We start from the raw sequence: 17,318 nt of genomic DNA on the forward strand, positions 1-17,318 counted from the left end.
GGGAAGGGCGGGGCCGTGGGCGGGGGTTGGGGGTGGGGCGGCCGGGCGGTATTTCTGGGCGGCCGCAGGGCGCTGTGTGTGGAGCTTGAACGGTTTGTTTCCCCACCATGAGTTCGGTGCCGCCCGTCTTCATCAGCTCTGCGGAGGTGGAGCGGCTGCTGCCCCGTGCCAGCCTGCTGCTGCCGGGACTGGAGGCCGCGCTGCGCAACTTCTCGGCGGGCGCGGCGGGCGGGGTGGAGCAGCCGCTGCGAGCCGTGGTGCCTGTGCGGCCACATGGGGGGTAAGGAGCGGGCGCGGAGCGGGCAGGGCTGTTGGAGGGAGGAGGGGGGTGGGGGGCTGCGGGTGCGCCCGTCCGTGCCGCCCCGTACCGTCGCTGAGCCGCTCTCTCCGCAAGGTTCCTGGGGGTGATGCCCGCATACAGCGCCGCGGACGACGCGCTGACTACTAAGCTGGTGACGTTCTATGAGCGCCGCGGGGACTCCGCCGCGCCGTCCCATCAGGCCACCGTTCTGCTCTTCGACCCCCGCTGCGGCTCCCTGCGAGCGGTGCGTCCTGCGGGGTGCGGACGGGGCCGCTTAGAGGGCGGCGGGGATTCGGGGAGCCGCGACGGCCGGCTTTAGTTATTCTGTCGCGACGGCGGTCGATAAATGGTGGGCGACGCGTTATCTGCTGCCCCCCGGGTGCTCCGCTGCGCGCTCCCTGCGGCGTGGGCCGCGGTGCCGTGTGTGCCGCGTCTTGCTCGCTGCGGGCGTCGGGCACTCGGTGTGTTCTGTGTGTCTCAGTCTGCTGTTGTTTGTTTGATTTGGAAGGTCCTGGACGGCTCCGTCATCACGGCGAGGCGCACAGCGGCGGTTTCTGCCATAGCTACCAAGGTCGGTGTCGGGCTGCCCCGATCAGAGCGGAGCCTTGTGGCCCTGTGCGGTGCTGCCAGGCTTGTGGGAAAAGGGTTTGTTTCCCGTGGGCACTCCTGAGGATGGTGGTCTGACGAGGACAGCTGTGGGGTGGCCGTGTGACAGCCGTGCTGAGGGTGGGGATGCAGACCTTGGTGTGCGTTGATTTATGCTCTGTCAGATGTGGTTGCTTTCAAACTCTCCCAAAGCGCACCTGGGGCTGTGCTGCTGTGATCGGGCAGAGCAGCTCGCTGTCCATTGCACAGCAGTGCCGTGGCTCCAGCTCAGCCAAGTGAGAGGAAGGGGATCTGGAGCTAAAGAGCGCTCCTGATTTCTGTGCCCAGGTGGGGCTGACCTCAGTGCTTTGCTAGCAGCACTCCATGCCTGCCTGGCTCTGTCTGTAGTGCTAAAATGGAGCTGGCAGAAAGCTGAGCAGAGGAACCCATCCCCAGGATCTTCTCCTGCTCCCAGGGCAGAAGAACTTGCAGTACTTGTGGAACACGATGCTCATCTGCCATCCATCCCGCCGTGCTGCATGGGACACTGACTGCTTCCCGCAGCCTCTGCTGGCTCCGAGGAGCTTTGGCTACTGGAGGGGCTTCGTGACAAGGCCCTCACTGCTATCCACTGCTCCGGGAAGCTCTCAGCAGTGTCTGAGTTCAGCTCATAGCTGTTGTCATGTCCCCTCTTTGACACTCAGCTTTCAAAAACCCAATGCTTTTATGCAAGGAACCTTTCAGATTAGCGCTTCAGTGCCTTTGAAAAGGAATGTTACAAAGAGTCGTTGCTACTGAAAAACGCAATAATGAGATTTTTTTCCCCCCCCTCAATTTTCTTCCAGCAGAATAAGCAGTGAGAGCCTGCACAGCTCAAAAGCTTTTCATGCAGAAGCGAGTGGCTGTAGCAAAAGCACAAACAAGAGACAAAGGTAGTGTGGGGCTGTGCTGCAGCCCGTGCTGCTCTCCTGCCAAGTGCTGCTGAATCACAGGAGGGAACTAAACCAGAAAACCCGAAGCAACCACAGAGCTGAACCTGGCAATGTATTCCTTGGGCATTCCTGTTCTTACTGTCCAGTGTTTCCTACATCAGCAGTTCACTGTCTCTAGGTCTCTTAGGGAGGTTACAGAGTACAAATGCACAGCAATACAGTATCTGGGAAGCAGCATTTTTCCTCATAGGTTAACCTAAATGTACCCCCTGCTGTGCACCTGGGACAAGCTCAGGCAAAGTAGGGAAAAAGATCCCCCCCAAAGTTGTGTCCCGACAGTGATTGTGCTTCTGTTGGTGCCCAGCAAATGCACTTCAAATCTGAGGGGTGCTGTCAATCAGATGTGATAGGAGTGAAAGCTGCCGAGTTATTGAGGTCCTAAAAGCTCTGGGAATATTGGCAGCTGAGAAGGGGAGAGGTGGAGTTGGTGCCCTGCTGGGGCAGGGAGCTCAGCTGCAACCTGGCTAGCAAGGAGTAGCCTGCATCTCAACAGCTCCTGTTCTACCACTGTCGTTATTCCCTTTGCTTCCTCAGCCCATCAAAAAAGAAGTGGGAGGATGCTGAAAGCACACAGGTGTTGGTGCTGCAGGGGGATGGGAAGGAACTGGGGACATTGCAGAGGAGAGCCAGGCTGGGGTGGGGGATCGCCCCTCTTGATGGGGGCCTGGGTCCAGCTAGGATGGCTTCTTGCAGCACCTAGGCCTGTTGCACTGTGATCTGTGGCTTTATAGCTGCAGAATAAGTTCTGTCAGGGGCTGCCCTGTTCTCAGCCAGTGCAGAACAGCGGCATCACAGTTCCCAGCTTTGTTTGTCACGTGGGTGCAGTATGTTCTGCTAATGCTGCTGTGTGCCGTGGGAGCTCGTCGGCCCGTGCTGCTGTATCACACAATCACAGAATCACCCGGGTTGGAAGGGACCCCAAGGATCATGTAGTTCCAACCCCCCTGCCTAGCAGGGCCACCAAACATACATATTCAGATCAGGTTGCCCAGGACCCCGTCCAACCTGGCCTTAAACACGTCCAAGGACGGGGCATCCACAACCCAAGGGGAGCAGTGGTGCTGCTGGCACCAGCCGTTGTGTCGCTGTGTGTGTGAGCAGCTCTGCATGAAGCCGTGGTTCTTTTCCCTTAAGCGTCTACGAGGACTGCTTGCTTTTGTGGTATCTGAGATCCGTTTGCACCAGCTGGTCTGTTTTCTGACCGTCTGCTCGCTCTGGTGCTGTCTAGCTGCTGATGCCGAGGTCTGCAGAAGTGCTGTGCATTCTGGGAGCCGGTGTCCAAGCGCGCAGCCACTACGAGGTCTTCACGGAGCTGTTCCCGTTCACGGAGGTAAGGGGCGCCTGGGGCTCTCGCTCCTCGGTGCCGATAAGTGCGGCTGTACGAGCGCTGACCGCCCGGCTGCCCGAAGAGAAATTGCGGTAAAGAGAACCCAACCCCAAACCCGCCTACAGGAAGAGAACGGCTGGCCTCCTTCGGCAGGGAGAGCCCCGGGCCGATCCGTGCGTTTCCCCGCAGGTCCGGCTGTGGAATCGCAGCGAGCAGCGCGCGGTGAGGCTGGCGAGCGCCGTCGGCGGCGCAGTGCGGGTCTGCGGCACGGCCCGGGAGGCGGTGGTCGGGGCCGATGTGATCGTGACGGTCACCATGGCGACGACTCCCGTTCTGTTTGGAGAATGGGTGAAGCCGGGAGCCCACGTCAACGGTACGCCGTGCTGCTCCCCGGCGGCAGCTTCGCTGTGCGCTGCCTCGGTTCCGCGCGGCCGCTAGCCCCGCCGGCCGCTGCGCTGACAGCGACGCGTGCAGAGCGGCTCCCGGAGCGGCCGTCCGTCCTTCCCCGCGTCTCCGTTTGTTCCTTTCCGTGCTGCTCGTGTCGGTTTTCCCCGGAGCCGACAGTCGACAGTCGGGCGCTACCCGGGTGCTCGGAGCCTTCGGGTCGGACCCCCCCGCGGCGGTGCTCCCGGGCGGGCCGCTGGCGGTGCTGAGACAAAGGGCGGATTGTCGGGGCGCGGCGTCAGGCCGTTCCCAGGGGGCCGCAGCAGCCCCGAGCCTGCACCAGAGGCAGTGGCGGCCTCGGTCGTCGAGGCGACGTGGACACAAAGACCCCTCTGACCCTCTCGAACCCCTCCCCCCCACACCACTTGTTACTCCACCAGCAGCTCTTTTCAGAAGGGTTTAACTGCAAAAACTGTTTAATTAGCCCAGAAGCTCTTAGCGATCTTTCTGTGCTCGGAGGTTAGGCCCGTGGATTTGTTTCTTCTTGTGGATCATACCTGCAACCTGCGTGCCTTGTCCTGCTTACAGCTGAGACAGGAGAAACTGCAGGTTTGAAAATCCCTGTTAGCAACACTGCGCTCTGCCTGCATGCGGGTCCTGGCAGTGAGCCCTGCTTGGGACAACTGCACGGTGCTTCCAGCTTCTCCGTTTTAGGCAGGCAGCACAGTCACAGTTGGGTCACGTGGAAGGGTGACAAACCTCGGATGCTTTGGCGCTGATGCGATGAGAGGAGGGGGCTGTGAGAGACAGCAGGCGGAGGAGGTGGTCCACGTGGGCCTCAGCTCTCTGGAGGCTCTGTGCAAAGTTGGCGTTTGTTAGGAGCGTATTTCAGAGGAGATTGCTAGCTCTGCTTAAGAAAACAAAAGCCACAGAAAACAAGCTGTTCTGACTCAAGCTGGTCTGGTGCTGCTTATGAAGAACGTGAGAGCTTTGGTGATGGGATGCTATGCCTCTGTGCTATGCCACATTCCCACCTGTCCATGTCCTCTTTGCCTTTCTGTGGACAAAGCACGTTTTGAGTTTGCTCCCAGTGTTTCTCTCAGCTGATGGTTGTGCTTTCTCAGCGGTTGGAGCAAGCAGGCCAGACTGGAGGGAGCTGGACGACGTGCTGATGAAGAGCTCTGTTCTGGTTGTGGATTCCAGAGAGGCAGCACTGACGGAGTCGGGCGATGTCATCCTGTCCGGGGTGAGTCTGGGTGCCCTGGTGCTGTGGAGCAGAGTTGAGATGAGCAGTGCTTGGCCTGGCGGGGTGCTGCGGGCTGGGTGCTGTGCTGGGGCTGCATGGTGTGCAGCTGTCAGATGGGGAACTGATCTGAGATGTCTGTGATGTAGCCGCGCACCTTCTGTGCCAGTGGTCACACGGCCTTCAGCGCTGCCCTTGGTGTACAGTAACCAAGTGCTGTTTTGGAAGGCGTGCATTTCTTGCACTCTTTGTTAATTAATATAAATATTTGAAGTCTTTGAATCAAATGTGTCCCCTTGCTCCTGTAAGATCTCAGTGAGAGTGATGCGACTCAGAGCTCAGGATGAGGAGAAGCAGTGAGCCGTTCCTGTTCTGCACAGCTGCACTCAGCGCTGCTCTGCCTGAGCCATGGTGCAGAGCGGCAGCACTTCCCTCCTGGTGTCTGACACCTGGGGATGTGGGGGTGGGACGCCATCGGTTCTGCTGGTGGATGGCGAGATGCCCGCTAGGAACAGCCCGGCTCCTGAGGGTGGTCTGACAGCTGCCCGTGGTGGTGCTCTGTCCTTCTGTCTGCTCTGCAATTTGCACCCCTCCGTGTCCTGCAGCACGGGGCACTGATTTCTTTCCCCATAGGAAAGTTTCCGTGATGGGATAGTGAAAAGGACAGAATTGCATTGACAATCACTTAGAAGCATATGTTTTAATGTACATACGGATATTACACTGCTGTAAACACGTCTGTTTTGCAGGCAGAGATTTTTGCTGAGCTGGGGGAGGTGCTGAAGGGTACAAAACCAGCGCTGCCTGAGAAAACCACAGTCTTCAAGTCTCTGGGTAAGGGCAGCCCCAGCAGCGCACAGCCTGCCGGAGGGGCTCTGCCCCTTGTTGGGCTGCACACAGGAAGGCTGCTGAGTGGCTGTGGGAGCTGCCTTGTAATTTGTCCGTCAGGGCTGGGTAATAAAAGGTGATAAGAAAGCAAAACAGAGTGGGAAAAGTAGGCTTCCCGTTTCAACATCATCCAGTGTGAGTGCAGAGCACGTGGATGCAGCTGCGGCTGTGTGGTGCTGTCTGAGCTCCGGGCTGACTGCACGTGGCGGGAGGGCACAGAGCATCTGCAGCCTGTGGGAAGGGCAGCAGTGCTGGTGGGCTGCAGTGTGCGGTGTGCTGCAGCTGCAGGGGTCAGGAGCGCCGCCTGTTGTGTTCACACTTACGTCGGCTTCCCGTAGGATGGTCAAGAGCGAGTGGTGGCAGCGACTTGGAGCGCAGCGATGGGGCTGCCAGGATGGGGCTGCCACTTTCTGCTGTCCACCTGTTCCCTTCTGAGCCAAATCCCATTCTATTTCAGGGATGGCCGTTGAAGATACCGTAGCTGCAAAGTTTGTATACGATGCGTGGTCAGCTGGAAAATGAAGCGAGAGCTCTGCAGTGCCAACGAGGTCATGAAGCACCAGCAGATCACTTGCACTTGGTTCCCTTGCATTTCTGGTTAACAAGATGGGCAGCAACCCCACCTGAATGCAGCTTTCAAGAATGAAAACTAACACTTCACGGGACTTTCTGCTGTTTTCTATAGCTGTTAGGTACCTGCAGCATTGCTAGCAAACATCTCGCACACAGTGTGTGGATGATGGCAGCACTTACACTAACATGGTGTTCTTACTTGCTTTGCTATGCCCTTCCTCATTGTTTTTGGTGTGGCAGTCCAGGGTAGATCTCATGCTTTGAGCAGGCTCGTTCCCACTGGGGTAGCAGGCAGTTTGGAGACTGGAGTTCCACGTGTGGAGCTGTGATGGTCGCAGTGCAGTGCTGGCTGTGAGTGGCTCCTCAGCCCTTCCAGGGAGCAGAGCCGGTCTGTTCTGCTGGGATCAGCCCCCAGCAGTGCCCCATTTCCTGCCCCACACCTCACTGGTTTTTATTTAGGAGCACATTCCCCAGCAGGATCTGTGTGCAAAGCCGTGCCTTCCCTGCAGGCAGGCTTTGTTGTAGGAGACCTGGTTCAGGCAGGCTGAAACTGTACTGAATCCCTCCCTTGCTGCTTTCCTGCCTGTGGTTTTGCCTTTTTTGTGTTGGAGGGACTCGCCCGAAATGTCAGTGCTGAAAATGTGCTTTGATTTAATGTTTCCTCATGCTGGGAGGTTTCCTTAGTCGCCTATGGTGTATGCAAGCTGTTCTCAAAGCGTCTTGGTGGCTGGAACAGCACCGGCTGATTTTGGCCAGTGGAACTTGGAGTGCACAGGGAAATGGATTCCACCTGGCTGAGTTGCCTGTTGGTAGCAGTGCTCATCCCCACGGGTCTGTGCTGGGGCAGAATGTCTGTGGTCCTCCCTTGCAGCAGAGCCAGGAATGCTCTGCAGAAGGAGGGAATCCCATTCTGTGCCGTTACACGATGGCTGCATGGAAGGCTGGGTGGCGGCTGAGAGCAGCCTGGCTGTGCATGCAGCCCGTGTCTGGAAGCTTCATTTCAGCTGCCCTTGCACCTTCCTGTGGCCAGTCTGCCTCCTGTGCCCGGGGAGGAGCGGGTGTGGGAGGAAGGAGGCTGTGAAGCCCTGCGTGTGGGAACCTGGTTGGGAAATAGGTATGTGTGGAAGGGGTTAATGAGGACAGTGTCAGCTCAGAACAGTGAGGCAGGGCAGTGGGAAGGCAGGGAGCAGCAGTGTGCATGGGTGCAGTTTAGCACATGGACGAGGTTTAGCACGATGCGGGGGGCGGGGAAGGGAGGGGGATGTGTTTGTGTGGGTAAAGGTGGGACTGGACTGCTTTTGCTGCTGTCAGCAGAAATGAGGACAGACATTCCTCCCCCCAGCTCTGCATGTGTTAATGACAGCAGCGTCACCCCAGTGTTTTTAGTGCTTTTTGCTTTGTATCATTTGTGAAGTGCTGAGAAATGTGTCTGGGCTGAGGCTGTTACTGCAGAGCTGGGGAATGCGGGGGGCTGTGACAGCCGGGGCCGCAGCAGTGCATTGTGCGAGCCCCAGGTCCGCGCAGGGCAGTGCTGGGGGTGGCTGCAGCATGCTGCTGGTGGTGGTGCCCAGTCCATTACGGCCACCTCAGAGAAGCTGGCGGTGCAGAGCAGCGCTCACAGTGACTGTTGGCAATGGGAGCTGCTGTGAGCCCAAACTGAAACCACTGGGCTTCCCACCGCCCCGGGGGGGAGCCGGGCTGCTCAGCACAGTGGGGCCACTTGGGTGCCTTCTCCAGGTCTTCAGAGAGCGAAGATTAGGCCTCGCTGCTCTGCTTCCTTCTCTTACCGATTGAGAATCTCAAGATTTGTTGTAACTCTCGTCTATGTTAAAATTAAATAGCTCCTGTTCGACTTGTGTGTTGGTGTCCGTTACTTCTGTTCTGGACAGCTGGGTGGGCTTTGCTCTTTTAGACCAGGAGGGAAGCACTTCTGGTGTTGCGGCGATTGCTGTTCTGGTAAATGGGATCACTGAGTGAGGGGGAATGCAGATCTGCTTGCTGGGATGCTCAGTGCTGTGTCCATCCCCTGCACAGCCATCAGTCTGTAAGGAGATGACATCGTGGTGCTCAGCTCTGCTGCTGTGAGACCTCATGGCTCTGCAGTTTGCATTTGGGTGGGATTGTAGGGCTGTACATAAAGCACATCATTTCTCCTGCTGAAATGCACCATGCAAATGTTACTGAGGAGTTGCACCTGCAATTCCCTAATTAAATAGTTCCAAATTATTTAAAAAAAAAAAAAAAAAAAAAAAAAAAAAAGCTATGGAGAAATGGAAAAACACAAGTAGGGGAAAAGGAATGTGAATCTTACTGTTTTTCCCCAGTTGTCTGACATTGCTGTTTTATCCCAGAGCTCCATGTGCAGGACAACCTGCAAGAAAAGGCTCTCTTTTCCTCTCCCCCCATCAGGAAATGGCAAAGTGCAGATGGGTGTTCTGAGCTGCCTGCAGGGCACTGTCCTGTGTGCCTCTGGGGTTCCTCCAGGTGCAGCTCAAGCAGGACGAGGGTCTCCTGGGGGCTTCATGTGCTGTCTGCCATCTGCACAGAATTAATGGAGACCACAGAATCACACGGTGACTTGTGTTGGAAAGGGCCTTGAAGATCTCCCAGCCCCACCCTGCCGCCTTCCAGCTGCCCCCAGCTCCGTCGGGTCCAGCCGTGGCTCTGAGCCCCCAGGGATGGGCACCCACAGCTCCAGGCAGCAGTGCCAGCGCCTCGCTGCCCTCCGAGGGAAGGATTTCCCCTGCATCTCACCTACATCCGCCTCTTGTAGCTTAGTCTTTTCTCCTCATCCTCTCACTGTCTGCTGCTGTAAAAGGTCGGTCCCCCTCCTGTTCATAAGCTCCCTTTAAGTCCTCCCTTTAAGCCCGCAATGAGGTCTCCCTTCAGCCTTCTCCTCTCCATGCTGCACACCCCGGCTCCTCAGCCTGTCTGCACAGCAGAGCTGCTCCAAGCTCCGAGCATCTTCATCGCCTGCCCTGGCCCTGCTGCAACAGCTCCCCCCCTTGCTATGCCAGGCCCCAGGCCTGGACGCAGCACTGCAGCTGGGGGCTCCGAGGGCAGAGCAGAGGGGGACAATCCCCTTGCTGCCCACCTCCCCCCTCTGCTGCTGCAGCCCAGGATGCAGTCGGCCTTTGGGGCTGCAGTTGGCACAGGGAAATACAGCGTGCCAAGTAGCAGGAAAGAGAAAAAATGCAGCACAAAGTCCAGCCAAGGAAAGCAATGGTGAGTAAATCAGAGGAGACAAAAATGTGGAAAGAACGGAGCGTGACAAATAGATGATTAACTGCAATTCATTTCCACAAACGCCACGCGCTCTGAAGGAAAGGCACTGCACCTCTCCAGCTATGGGACCGGTCAGTGGGACGCCAGCCCTGCTCATCGTCTGCCTGCCTGCTCCTGTGAGCTGGATGTGTATGCATCCGCCGTGCCGGGCTGAGGTGGCACTGAGCAGCATCAGCACCGGCTGCACGGCTCTGCTCCTCGGCCTGCCTGCCAGCCGTGCCCTGCAGGGACGCGCAGAACAATAAACGCGGAAAAGAGCCGTCGGCCTCGCGACCGCAGAGGGAATTGTTTCCTGGTGCCGCTTAGGACGCCGTGTGTGCCGGCACACAGCGAGGCAGGAGGAGGTGCCGCTCACCGCTCTTGGATCTCAGCGGGGATTTCAGGCACTCCTCAGCAACAGCAGCAGAAAAACGTGAGCGGCAGCGCGGAGCTGGCTGATACTCCTATTTACCTGAATTCAGACACGAGCAGAGGCGATGAGCCCCGGCCGGAGCCAAGGAGCAGATTTTATTCTAGCAGAGCAGCAGCACTGAGAAGAGCAGTTTGCAGCAATCTAACACGGGGACGGAGATAAACCTGGAAGCCTGGAGCTCTGGGAATGCTCGGTGCTGTTTTGCAGAAGAACGGAGCGGCTCGTTAAGCCGGGCGGCGCGTTCAGTAAACCCAAAGACCCTGCCCATGTAAGCAAGGAGAACGAGCCCTGGATTACAGCTCTTGGCTCTCACTGTCATGAACTACTGGCAGAGTGTGCCCAAATCCACACCGCAGCCTGCACACCTCTGCCACCAACCCAGAGTGAGGAGCCCTGGTCTGACTGCACATCTCTGCGTTACCGTGAGCTCTTTGCATTCCATGAGCTCCTTGCATCGCCGTGAGCTCTTTGCCCTTTGCATTAGCAGTGGTGTGAGAAGAGTCGCATGCTGTTTTGAAGCAGGAAAAGATCTCAGCGTGCAGATCAGCAGATCTCAGCAACGGGGATGCTGTTTTACAAGCAGGTATCCACAGTCTTTCCGGGATCCTGGAATGCCTGTTTCCTTTTACTCACAGCACTCAGGACTTTTTTTCTTGGCCCCAGCTCCACCTGAATGCTCTGTAGGTCTTCATCAGAACACAGCATCAGGGCATCTAAATCCATTTTTTCCCTCATGAAGACGGGTAGGAACTCATCCAGCATCTGTGAGGCCAGAAACACCTCCAGGGGTGTGCTCTCTGCTTCCTCGTCATCCCAGAGCAGCTCCTCCTCCTGCCAGGGGACATCTGCCCCACTTCCAGCATTGCCCTCCATGCTGCTCTCAGCACTTTCGTTCTGGAAGAGCTCGCTGGACATTTTAAAGCTGATACCTTCTTTCTGGGAAGACACAGTTCCGGGATCTATATCTGCAGCCAAATTCCTTCCAAACACAATCTTGCCGAGACCTGGCCGTGTGAAAATGGAGAGCTGGCCGTCATCATCGGGTAAGTCATCCTCCTCCCTCTCATCGAACAAGTGCATCACGCTTCCCCTGTCCCTGCCGTCTGCCTGGCCGTTGCTTTGTGGCTCCTGGCTTCTCGTGCTGCCGGCCGTCCTTTTTGCCTTCAGTTTGAAGGTATCCTTCAGGTTTTTGGAGAAAGGAGCTGCTGTATTCGATGTGAAGAGAGTCGGCAGCTTCACCCTGGAGTGAGTCCCTCTGGAGGAGGTCACCGAGCCAACCTTCTCCTTCTCCTTCTCCTTCATATAGCTCCTGTTCATTTCGTGCTGGTGCTTCTCCTGCCGCTTCTCGCACTCCTTGATCTGTTTCTCCACATTCCTCTGGGCCTGGGCCTTCTGTTTGGAGACCTTCCTGGGGTTGGCCACGTTCTGTTCCATGGCGGCCCTGTCCAGCAGTCTGACACACTCGTGGCGATCTCTGCTGGCAGCCACGTCCAGCGCCGTGCGGAGCTCGTTGTCCAGAGCGAATATGTTGGCACCGAAGTTGACCAGAAAGGAGACGCAGTGGATGTGACCGTTGCACGCGGCGTGGTGGAGCGGAGTGTTCCCCCAGATGTCACATTTGTCCGGATCGCCTCTGAGGAGGAAAATGGCACAGAGTGAGTGGCACGCGGAGGACAGCACCGTGCGTGAAGCAGTGAAGCAGAACCAGCACCCAACAGTTACCTCGACTGCTGCAGGAGCGCGGCCCGATGGCAGCAGGTCGGCCTCGCTCCATCCTGGGGAGCCGTGCTGCACCCCGAGCAGCGTGGGCAAACCCCGATCACCGCTCACCCATGAGTTTGCTGTGCCCGCGGTCCCTATGGAGCAGCAGGGTGTCCTTCCTACAGCGGGGGCTGTGGGGCTTTGGCACAGCCCTGCCTGCTCCCTGCCCACCTCAGCTGCCCACTGCCATGCGGCAGCAATCAGCAGCACACCCGGCCTCTGCCTGCACCTTGGAACAGAGGGCACGGCTGCTCCCTGACCTTCCGGGCGGAGTATTGCAAAGGTGTTTCTGCCTCTTGGCACGACAAAAATCAGGACAGTACAGGGAGGATCCCTCACCAGCTGCAGCAAAGTGCAATTAATGCGCCCACACAATGGCAGCGGAGCAGCAGGGGGTAAATGAGGAGCAGCAAAATGCGGCTCCTTCATCTCCATTGGTGTTGGGTTGGGCGCAGACAGATTTCGGTTTCATTCAGTTCTTTTGTTTCCTCCACATGGTTCTTTTGCTTGTGGGGTTTGGAAAGTAGAAGTTCATTGGGAAATGGGAAAACAAAAGAAACAAAATAAAAGCCATATTGTTTTCAACAAAATTTAAAGCCAGTGAAAATAATTGCAACCCTTTTGTACTGACTGCACACGGAGCTGCTGCCTGCAGGCTGGGATGGGCCTGGCTTGGCTCACGGAATGTCAGAATCACAGAGTGGCTTGGGTTCATCAGGATCATCAGATTCCACCCTGAGCTGCAGGCAGGGCTGCCAACCACAAGGTCAGGAGTAGAAAAGGTCGCACAGGGCCCATCCAGCCTGGCAACTCCAGGGATGGGGCATCCTCAGCATCTCTGGGCATTGGTGCCAGCACTGCACCACTCTCACTGAAAATCTTCCCCTGACATCCAAACTAAATCTCCCCTCATTTAGAATCACAGAATCACAGGATGGTTTGGGTTGGAAGGGACCTTTCAGAGCATCTCGTCCCAACCCCCTGCTGCAGGCAGGGACACCTCCCATAGCCCAGGTTGCTCACAGCCCCATCCAGCCTGGCCTCCCAGCAGTGCTTCCAGGCAGGGGGCATCCACAGCCTCACCGGGCAGCCTGTGCCAGTGTCTCCACCTCACAGTAAAGAATTTCTTCCTAACGTTTAGTGTAAATCTACTCTTCCAGTTTAAAGCCATTTCCCCTCGTCTTGTCCTTATAAATGCCCTTATAAAAAGTCTCTCCCCAGCTTTTCCGTAGGCCCTTCAGGTCCTGGAAGGGCTATAAAGTCTCCCCAGAACCTTTTCTTTTCCAGGCTGCACAGCCCCGGCTCTCAGCCTGTCCTCGTAGTGGAGGTGCTCCATCCTCTGATCATCTTCATGGCCTGCAGCAGCTCTGTGTCCTTGTGCTGAGGGCTCCAGAACCGGACGCAGAACTGCAGGTGGGATCTCACAAGAGCAGAGCAGAGGGATGGAATCACCTCCCTCTCCCTGCTGGTCACGCTTCTCTTGATGCAGCCCAGGATCTGTTTGGCCTCCTGGGCTGCAAGCACGCTTTGCTGGCTCATGTTGAATCTTTGGTCCACCAACACTCTCTGCCCAGCCTGCATCTGTGCTTGGGATTGCAAGTTTGGTTTTAAGGTGGGGGCCGGGCAGGCTGTGCGGCAGCAGTGGCAGTGCAGCATGTGGGCAGGGTGCAGCTGGGGGCAGTGGTTTTCCACTCAGACTTACAGGAACACACGTGTGCATCTCTGCTTCCGTGTCCGTTCCCAGGAGCCAGCGGCTGCAGCAGAGCACAGCAAATTCCTCAACCCCACACCAGCAGCAGAGCTGTCACCCCCAGCCTTGCAGGGTCCCACAGCCCTGCCTGGGGTCTCTCCTCACCCCGCACCCCGCTGGCCTCGCAGCCTCATTCATGTGATAGTGAGTGGGGTACAGTTTTGTGGCCACGATGGCTCCTCGGTTCCTCTTTCCTTACTGTCCCAGCAGAAAGAAGGAAGCAGATCTGCCCCCCTCGTGTGACACAGACAGGCAGAGCACACCTCCTGCTGCCTGGGAAGGCAAACTCTCTGGAGACAACAGGGCTCGCTCATGCTGTCACACTGACTCGTCCGCCAGGGTCTGTGTGTGCTGTGGGCCCAGCACCCTGCAGGATGCACCCCATGGAGGGAACGCCTCCTCACCGCACCTCTGTTGGGAAACTGCCTTTGCTTCAGGGAAAGGATGAATTTATTAAAAAAAAAAGATCTAAGAAAGCATGGACTGAACAGCAGACTGAGCATCTCCCAGAACTCAGCTTCCCCCCAGCGAACACCCAGTGAGCTGCTGGCAGCACCTGCTGAGCGCACCGGGATGCGCAGAATGGAGCGCTGGGACGGCAGATGCAGAGGTGCCCCACACCAAGGGAGCAGGAGCACGTGGAGCACATGGAGCAACACGAGGCCCTTCTGGGCTTTGTGCCCTCTGCTGCAGCTTCTCTGAGCGCATGTGGAAGTTTTAGCTGTTCTCAAGGCAGAAGGGGTTTTCTGAACTCACACCTTGAGGTTGCTCGGTTATTTGTTCCCTGGGCAGTCGTTCCCTGTGCTCTGTGGACTCAGTACCTCCTTGCAGCCTCCTTCATCGCACAAGTTAATTTTTGCTTTCCCTGGAGGCGCAGCCACAGCAATGGAGTCCAAAGGCCCTTTTTACAGTGCAGCCACAGCCCCGCCTGAGCTCAGCTGTACAGCAGATCTGTGGCAATCCCATCGGGGTGTGATGTTTTCAAAGCTGCTTCTAGGCAAGGAGAACTGAATGCATCCAAGTACTTAATCAAACGTTCCCCCCAATCTCCTTCACACCATTCAGACTGAAAACACAATCCAGAGGACAACTTAACCTCCATCTCACCCCAGAATGAACATTCTCTTTACTCTGTTTCCCCCCTCCTAAACCTTTCGAGAGAATCACAGCACGAAACGTCAGCCCTGGAGGGAGCGCTGCAGCGACGGGGACACGACCCCGTTCGGTGATGCTGCAGGACGGTGCCCTCCCACCGTAAAAAAGGATTGCCACCGGGGAACGAGGGGCTGCTCGGCCACGCCGTGCACGGCAGTTCGCAGAGCTGGCTGCCCGAAGGGGCGCCGCGGCTCCGGCAGCTCTCGGGGCGTCGCTGCGGCGTGGAAATAAGCGCTAATTGGGTCGGCGCCGCAGCCCCGAAAGAGGGAGGCCGCCCCACTCACCCTCTGCGGCAGATGACCTCCAGAGCCTCCAGGCGCCCGTGGTACGCGGCCAGCAGCGTGGGCGTCATCCCGTCCTCATCGGAAGCGTTGAGGTCTTTCCGAGTGGCTTCTTTCAGCAGCTCCAGGTTGCCGTCGGCCGCCGCGCGGTGATACCTGCTCGACATCTTCAGCCGTCAGCAGCCCGCCTGCAGGGCGGCCCGCCCACGGCCGGAGCTGCGGCATCGCCCCAGGCGCAGGGCGGCCGACGGGGGCAAAGTCCTGCCTTGCGCACGGCGGACGGCGTTCCCGCTTCCCTTCCCGAGCAGCGGCCCCACCGCCACAGCACTGCTTCCTTTCTTGCGTGGGGTGCTGCCGAAATGCAGGGGGGTCCTTCACCTTTCTGGTGTCTCAGCTGCTGTTGCTGTCAGCTACGTTTTCGATACAGATGGAGCAACGCGGCTGATTTCCTCCGGGCAGCACAGAAGCTCCAGCAGCAGTAGCCTGCTGCTCCTGAGCCCGTGGCTGCACACACTGCTGGTGCAGATGGGACGCTCCGCCCGGCCTCGTCCTCACAGGCACAGGTCTCAGTTATCACAGCATCACAGAATGGCCCGGGGTGGAAGGGACCTCAAGGATCACGAAGCTCCAACCCCCTGCTGCTGTGTGCAGGGCCACCAACCTCCACATTTAATGCCAGCCCAGGCTGCCCAGGGCCCCATCCAGCCTGGCCCCCAACACCTCCACGGATGGACGGGACATCACAGCCTCTCTGGGCAGCTGTTCCAGCACCTCACCACTCTCATAGCACAGAACTTCCCCCTGACATCCAACCTCAATCTCCCCTCCCTCAACTTCAAACCATTTCCCCTCGTCCTGCTGTCATCTGCCCTTTCCTAGAGCTGACTCCCCTCCTGTTTGTAGGCTCCCTTTAAGTCCTGAAGGCTGCAATGAGGTCATCCTGCAGCTTCTCTCCTCCAGGCGGAAAGAGCCCAGCTCCCTCAGCCTATCAAGTTTAGCCTGTCAGTTTAGACATCATTTCCATTGATGACAGTGGAGCAATGGGTTACCCTGTGAGGGAAAGCCTGTGGAACTAGAGCACAGGGTTGGATGCTAGGAAAAATGTCTCCTAAAGAGCAGTGATGCATTGGAACAGGCAGCCTGGGGGGGAGGGAAGTCACCATCCCAGTAGGGACCCAAGATCCACAGAGATGATGTGGCACTGAGGGATGTGGGCAGTGGGAAACTTTGCTGGTAAGGGGACATTTGGACTGGATGATCTTGCAGGCCATGAAGATGATCAGAGGATGGAGCACCTCCACTACGAGGACAGGCTGAGAGCTGGGGCTCTTTACCCTGGAAAACAGAAGGCTCCAGAGAGACCTTATAGCCCTTCCAGGACCTGAAGGGCCTACAGAGAGACTTTTTATAAGGGCGTGTAGGGACAGGACGAGGGGAAATGGCTTTAAACTGGAAGAGTAGATTTACACTAAACGTTAGGAAGAAATTCTTTACTGTGAGGTGGAGACACTGGCACAGGCTGCCCGGTGAGGCTGTGGATGCCCCCTGCCTGGAAGCACTGCTGGGAGGCCAGGCTGGATGGGGCTGTGAGCAACCTGGGCTATGGGAGGTGTCCCTGCCTGCAGCAGGGGGTTGGGACGAGATGCTCTGAAAGGTCCCTTCCAACCCAAACTGCTCTGCGACTCTATGATTCCGTGATTCCCAATCCTGTTTTCTTATGTTCAAAAGAATTACTGAGGGAAACAAGCAGGTCACAGCTGAGAAGAAATCTGAGAATGCTGAGACAACACGAGCTCACTGAGCGCCACGGGCTCCCTGCTCTCCTGTCGCACTCACGGCGGCTGTTGGCTCATTGTGATGCCCTGCCAGGTTGCATCCTCTGCTGCCTCTGCTGCCCCGGTCCCCTGGGGTCGCACCGACCCAGCAGGGATGCTGGGCTGCCTCCCCACACGTCCTGACTGCAGGCCATGGTGGGCACAACAGCCGCCTTTGGGGTTCCTTCTGGAAATGGTTCCTGCTGCAGAAGTACGCTCCTTACCGCACCTTCGTGACCACTCTAGTAATTAGTTCAGCACGCAAAATGTTGATCTCAGTGATGGTTATTCACTAACATCTCAAAAGGTTTCCTTCAGAGGGAAGTTTTCAACTGATGCCATTGTTCCAAGTTTTAATTGGGGGCAAAGCAAAACCCCCTTCAGATGCAGAGAAGCTCTGGGACCTCACAAGCTTTCATCCTTTATGTTGCCAAAGTGGGCACCACAAAAACGAGGAATAAAGGAGGAAAGACTGAACAAAATCTCCATCTATTCCCAAACTCCTATTTGCTAATTTATGTCCCATCTGAAAAGCTCAACTTAAAATGTGTTACATGATTCAGCAGC

General features: G+C 57.1%; 2 protein-coding genes across 2 annotated transcripts; one reads left to right on the forward strand and one right to left on the reverse strand.

The window, feature by feature from the left end:
• Positions 1 to 30: 30 nt before the first annotated feature.
• CRYM (crystallin mu) lies at positions 31 to 8,145 on the forward strand. The gene is made up of 8 exons (XM_048962427.1): positions 31 to 280; positions 395 to 545; positions 810 to 872; positions 3,107 to 3,208; positions 3,395 to 3,578; positions 4,714 to 4,835; positions 5,582 to 5,666; positions 6,178 to 8,145. Exons 1-8 carry the CDS (start codon positions 108 to 110, stop codon positions 6,240 to 6,242), a joined length of 945 nt encoding a protein of 314 aa, XP_048818384.1. The 5' UTR covers positions 31 to 107; the 3' UTR covers positions 6,243 to 8,145.
• Positions 6,837 to 16,346, reverse strand: ANKS4B (ankyrin repeat and sterile alpha motif domain containing 4B). Its single transcript, XM_048962425.1, has 2 exons — positions 14,941 to 16,346; positions 6,837 to 11,623 (listed from the first exon to the last, which is right to left on the reverse strand). The coding sequence occupies exons 1-2, from the start codon at positions 15,102 to 15,104 to the stop codon at positions 10,564 to 10,566; spliced, it is 1,224 nt and encodes a 407-aa protein (XP_048818382.1). The 5' UTR covers positions 15,105 to 16,346; the 3' UTR covers positions 6,837 to 10,563.
• Between the last annotated feature and the right edge of the window lie 972 nt (positions 16,347 to 17,318).

This window comes from Lagopus muta, chromosome 15 (genome assembly GCF_023343835.1).
Source record: "Lagopus muta isolate bLagMut1 chromosome 15, bLagMut1 primary, whole genome shotgun sequence".
Lineage (NCBI taxonomy): Eukaryota > Metazoa > Chordata > Aves > Galliformes > Phasianidae > Lagopus > Lagopus muta.

What these genes read in the sequence shown, in the direction of transcription:
- ANKS4B (XM_048962425.1), bottom strand. Translation starts at nt 15,104, where the DNA reads ATGTCGAGCAGGTATCACCGCGCGGCGGCCGACGGCAACCTGGAGCTG. An exon ending in GAGGTCATCTGCCGCAGAGG is followed by an intron (nt 11,624 to 14,940) that starts GTGAGTGGGGCG and finishes TTTCCTCCTCAG; the next exon opens with AGGCGATCCGGACAAATGTG.
- CRYM (XM_048962427.1), top strand. Translation starts at nt 108, where the DNA reads ATGAGTTCGGTGCCGCCCGTCTTCATCAGCTCTGCGGAGGTGGAGCGG. An exon ending in CCTGTGCGGCCACATGGGGG is followed by an intron (nt 281 to 394) that starts GTAAGGAGCGGG and finishes TCTCTCCGCAAG; the next exon opens with GTTCCTGGGGGTGATGCCCG. An exon ending in GCGATGTCATCCTGTCCGGG is followed by an intron (nt 4,836 to 5,581) that starts GTGAGTCTGGGT and finishes TCTGTTTTGCAG; the next exon opens with GCAGAGATTTTTGCTGAGCT.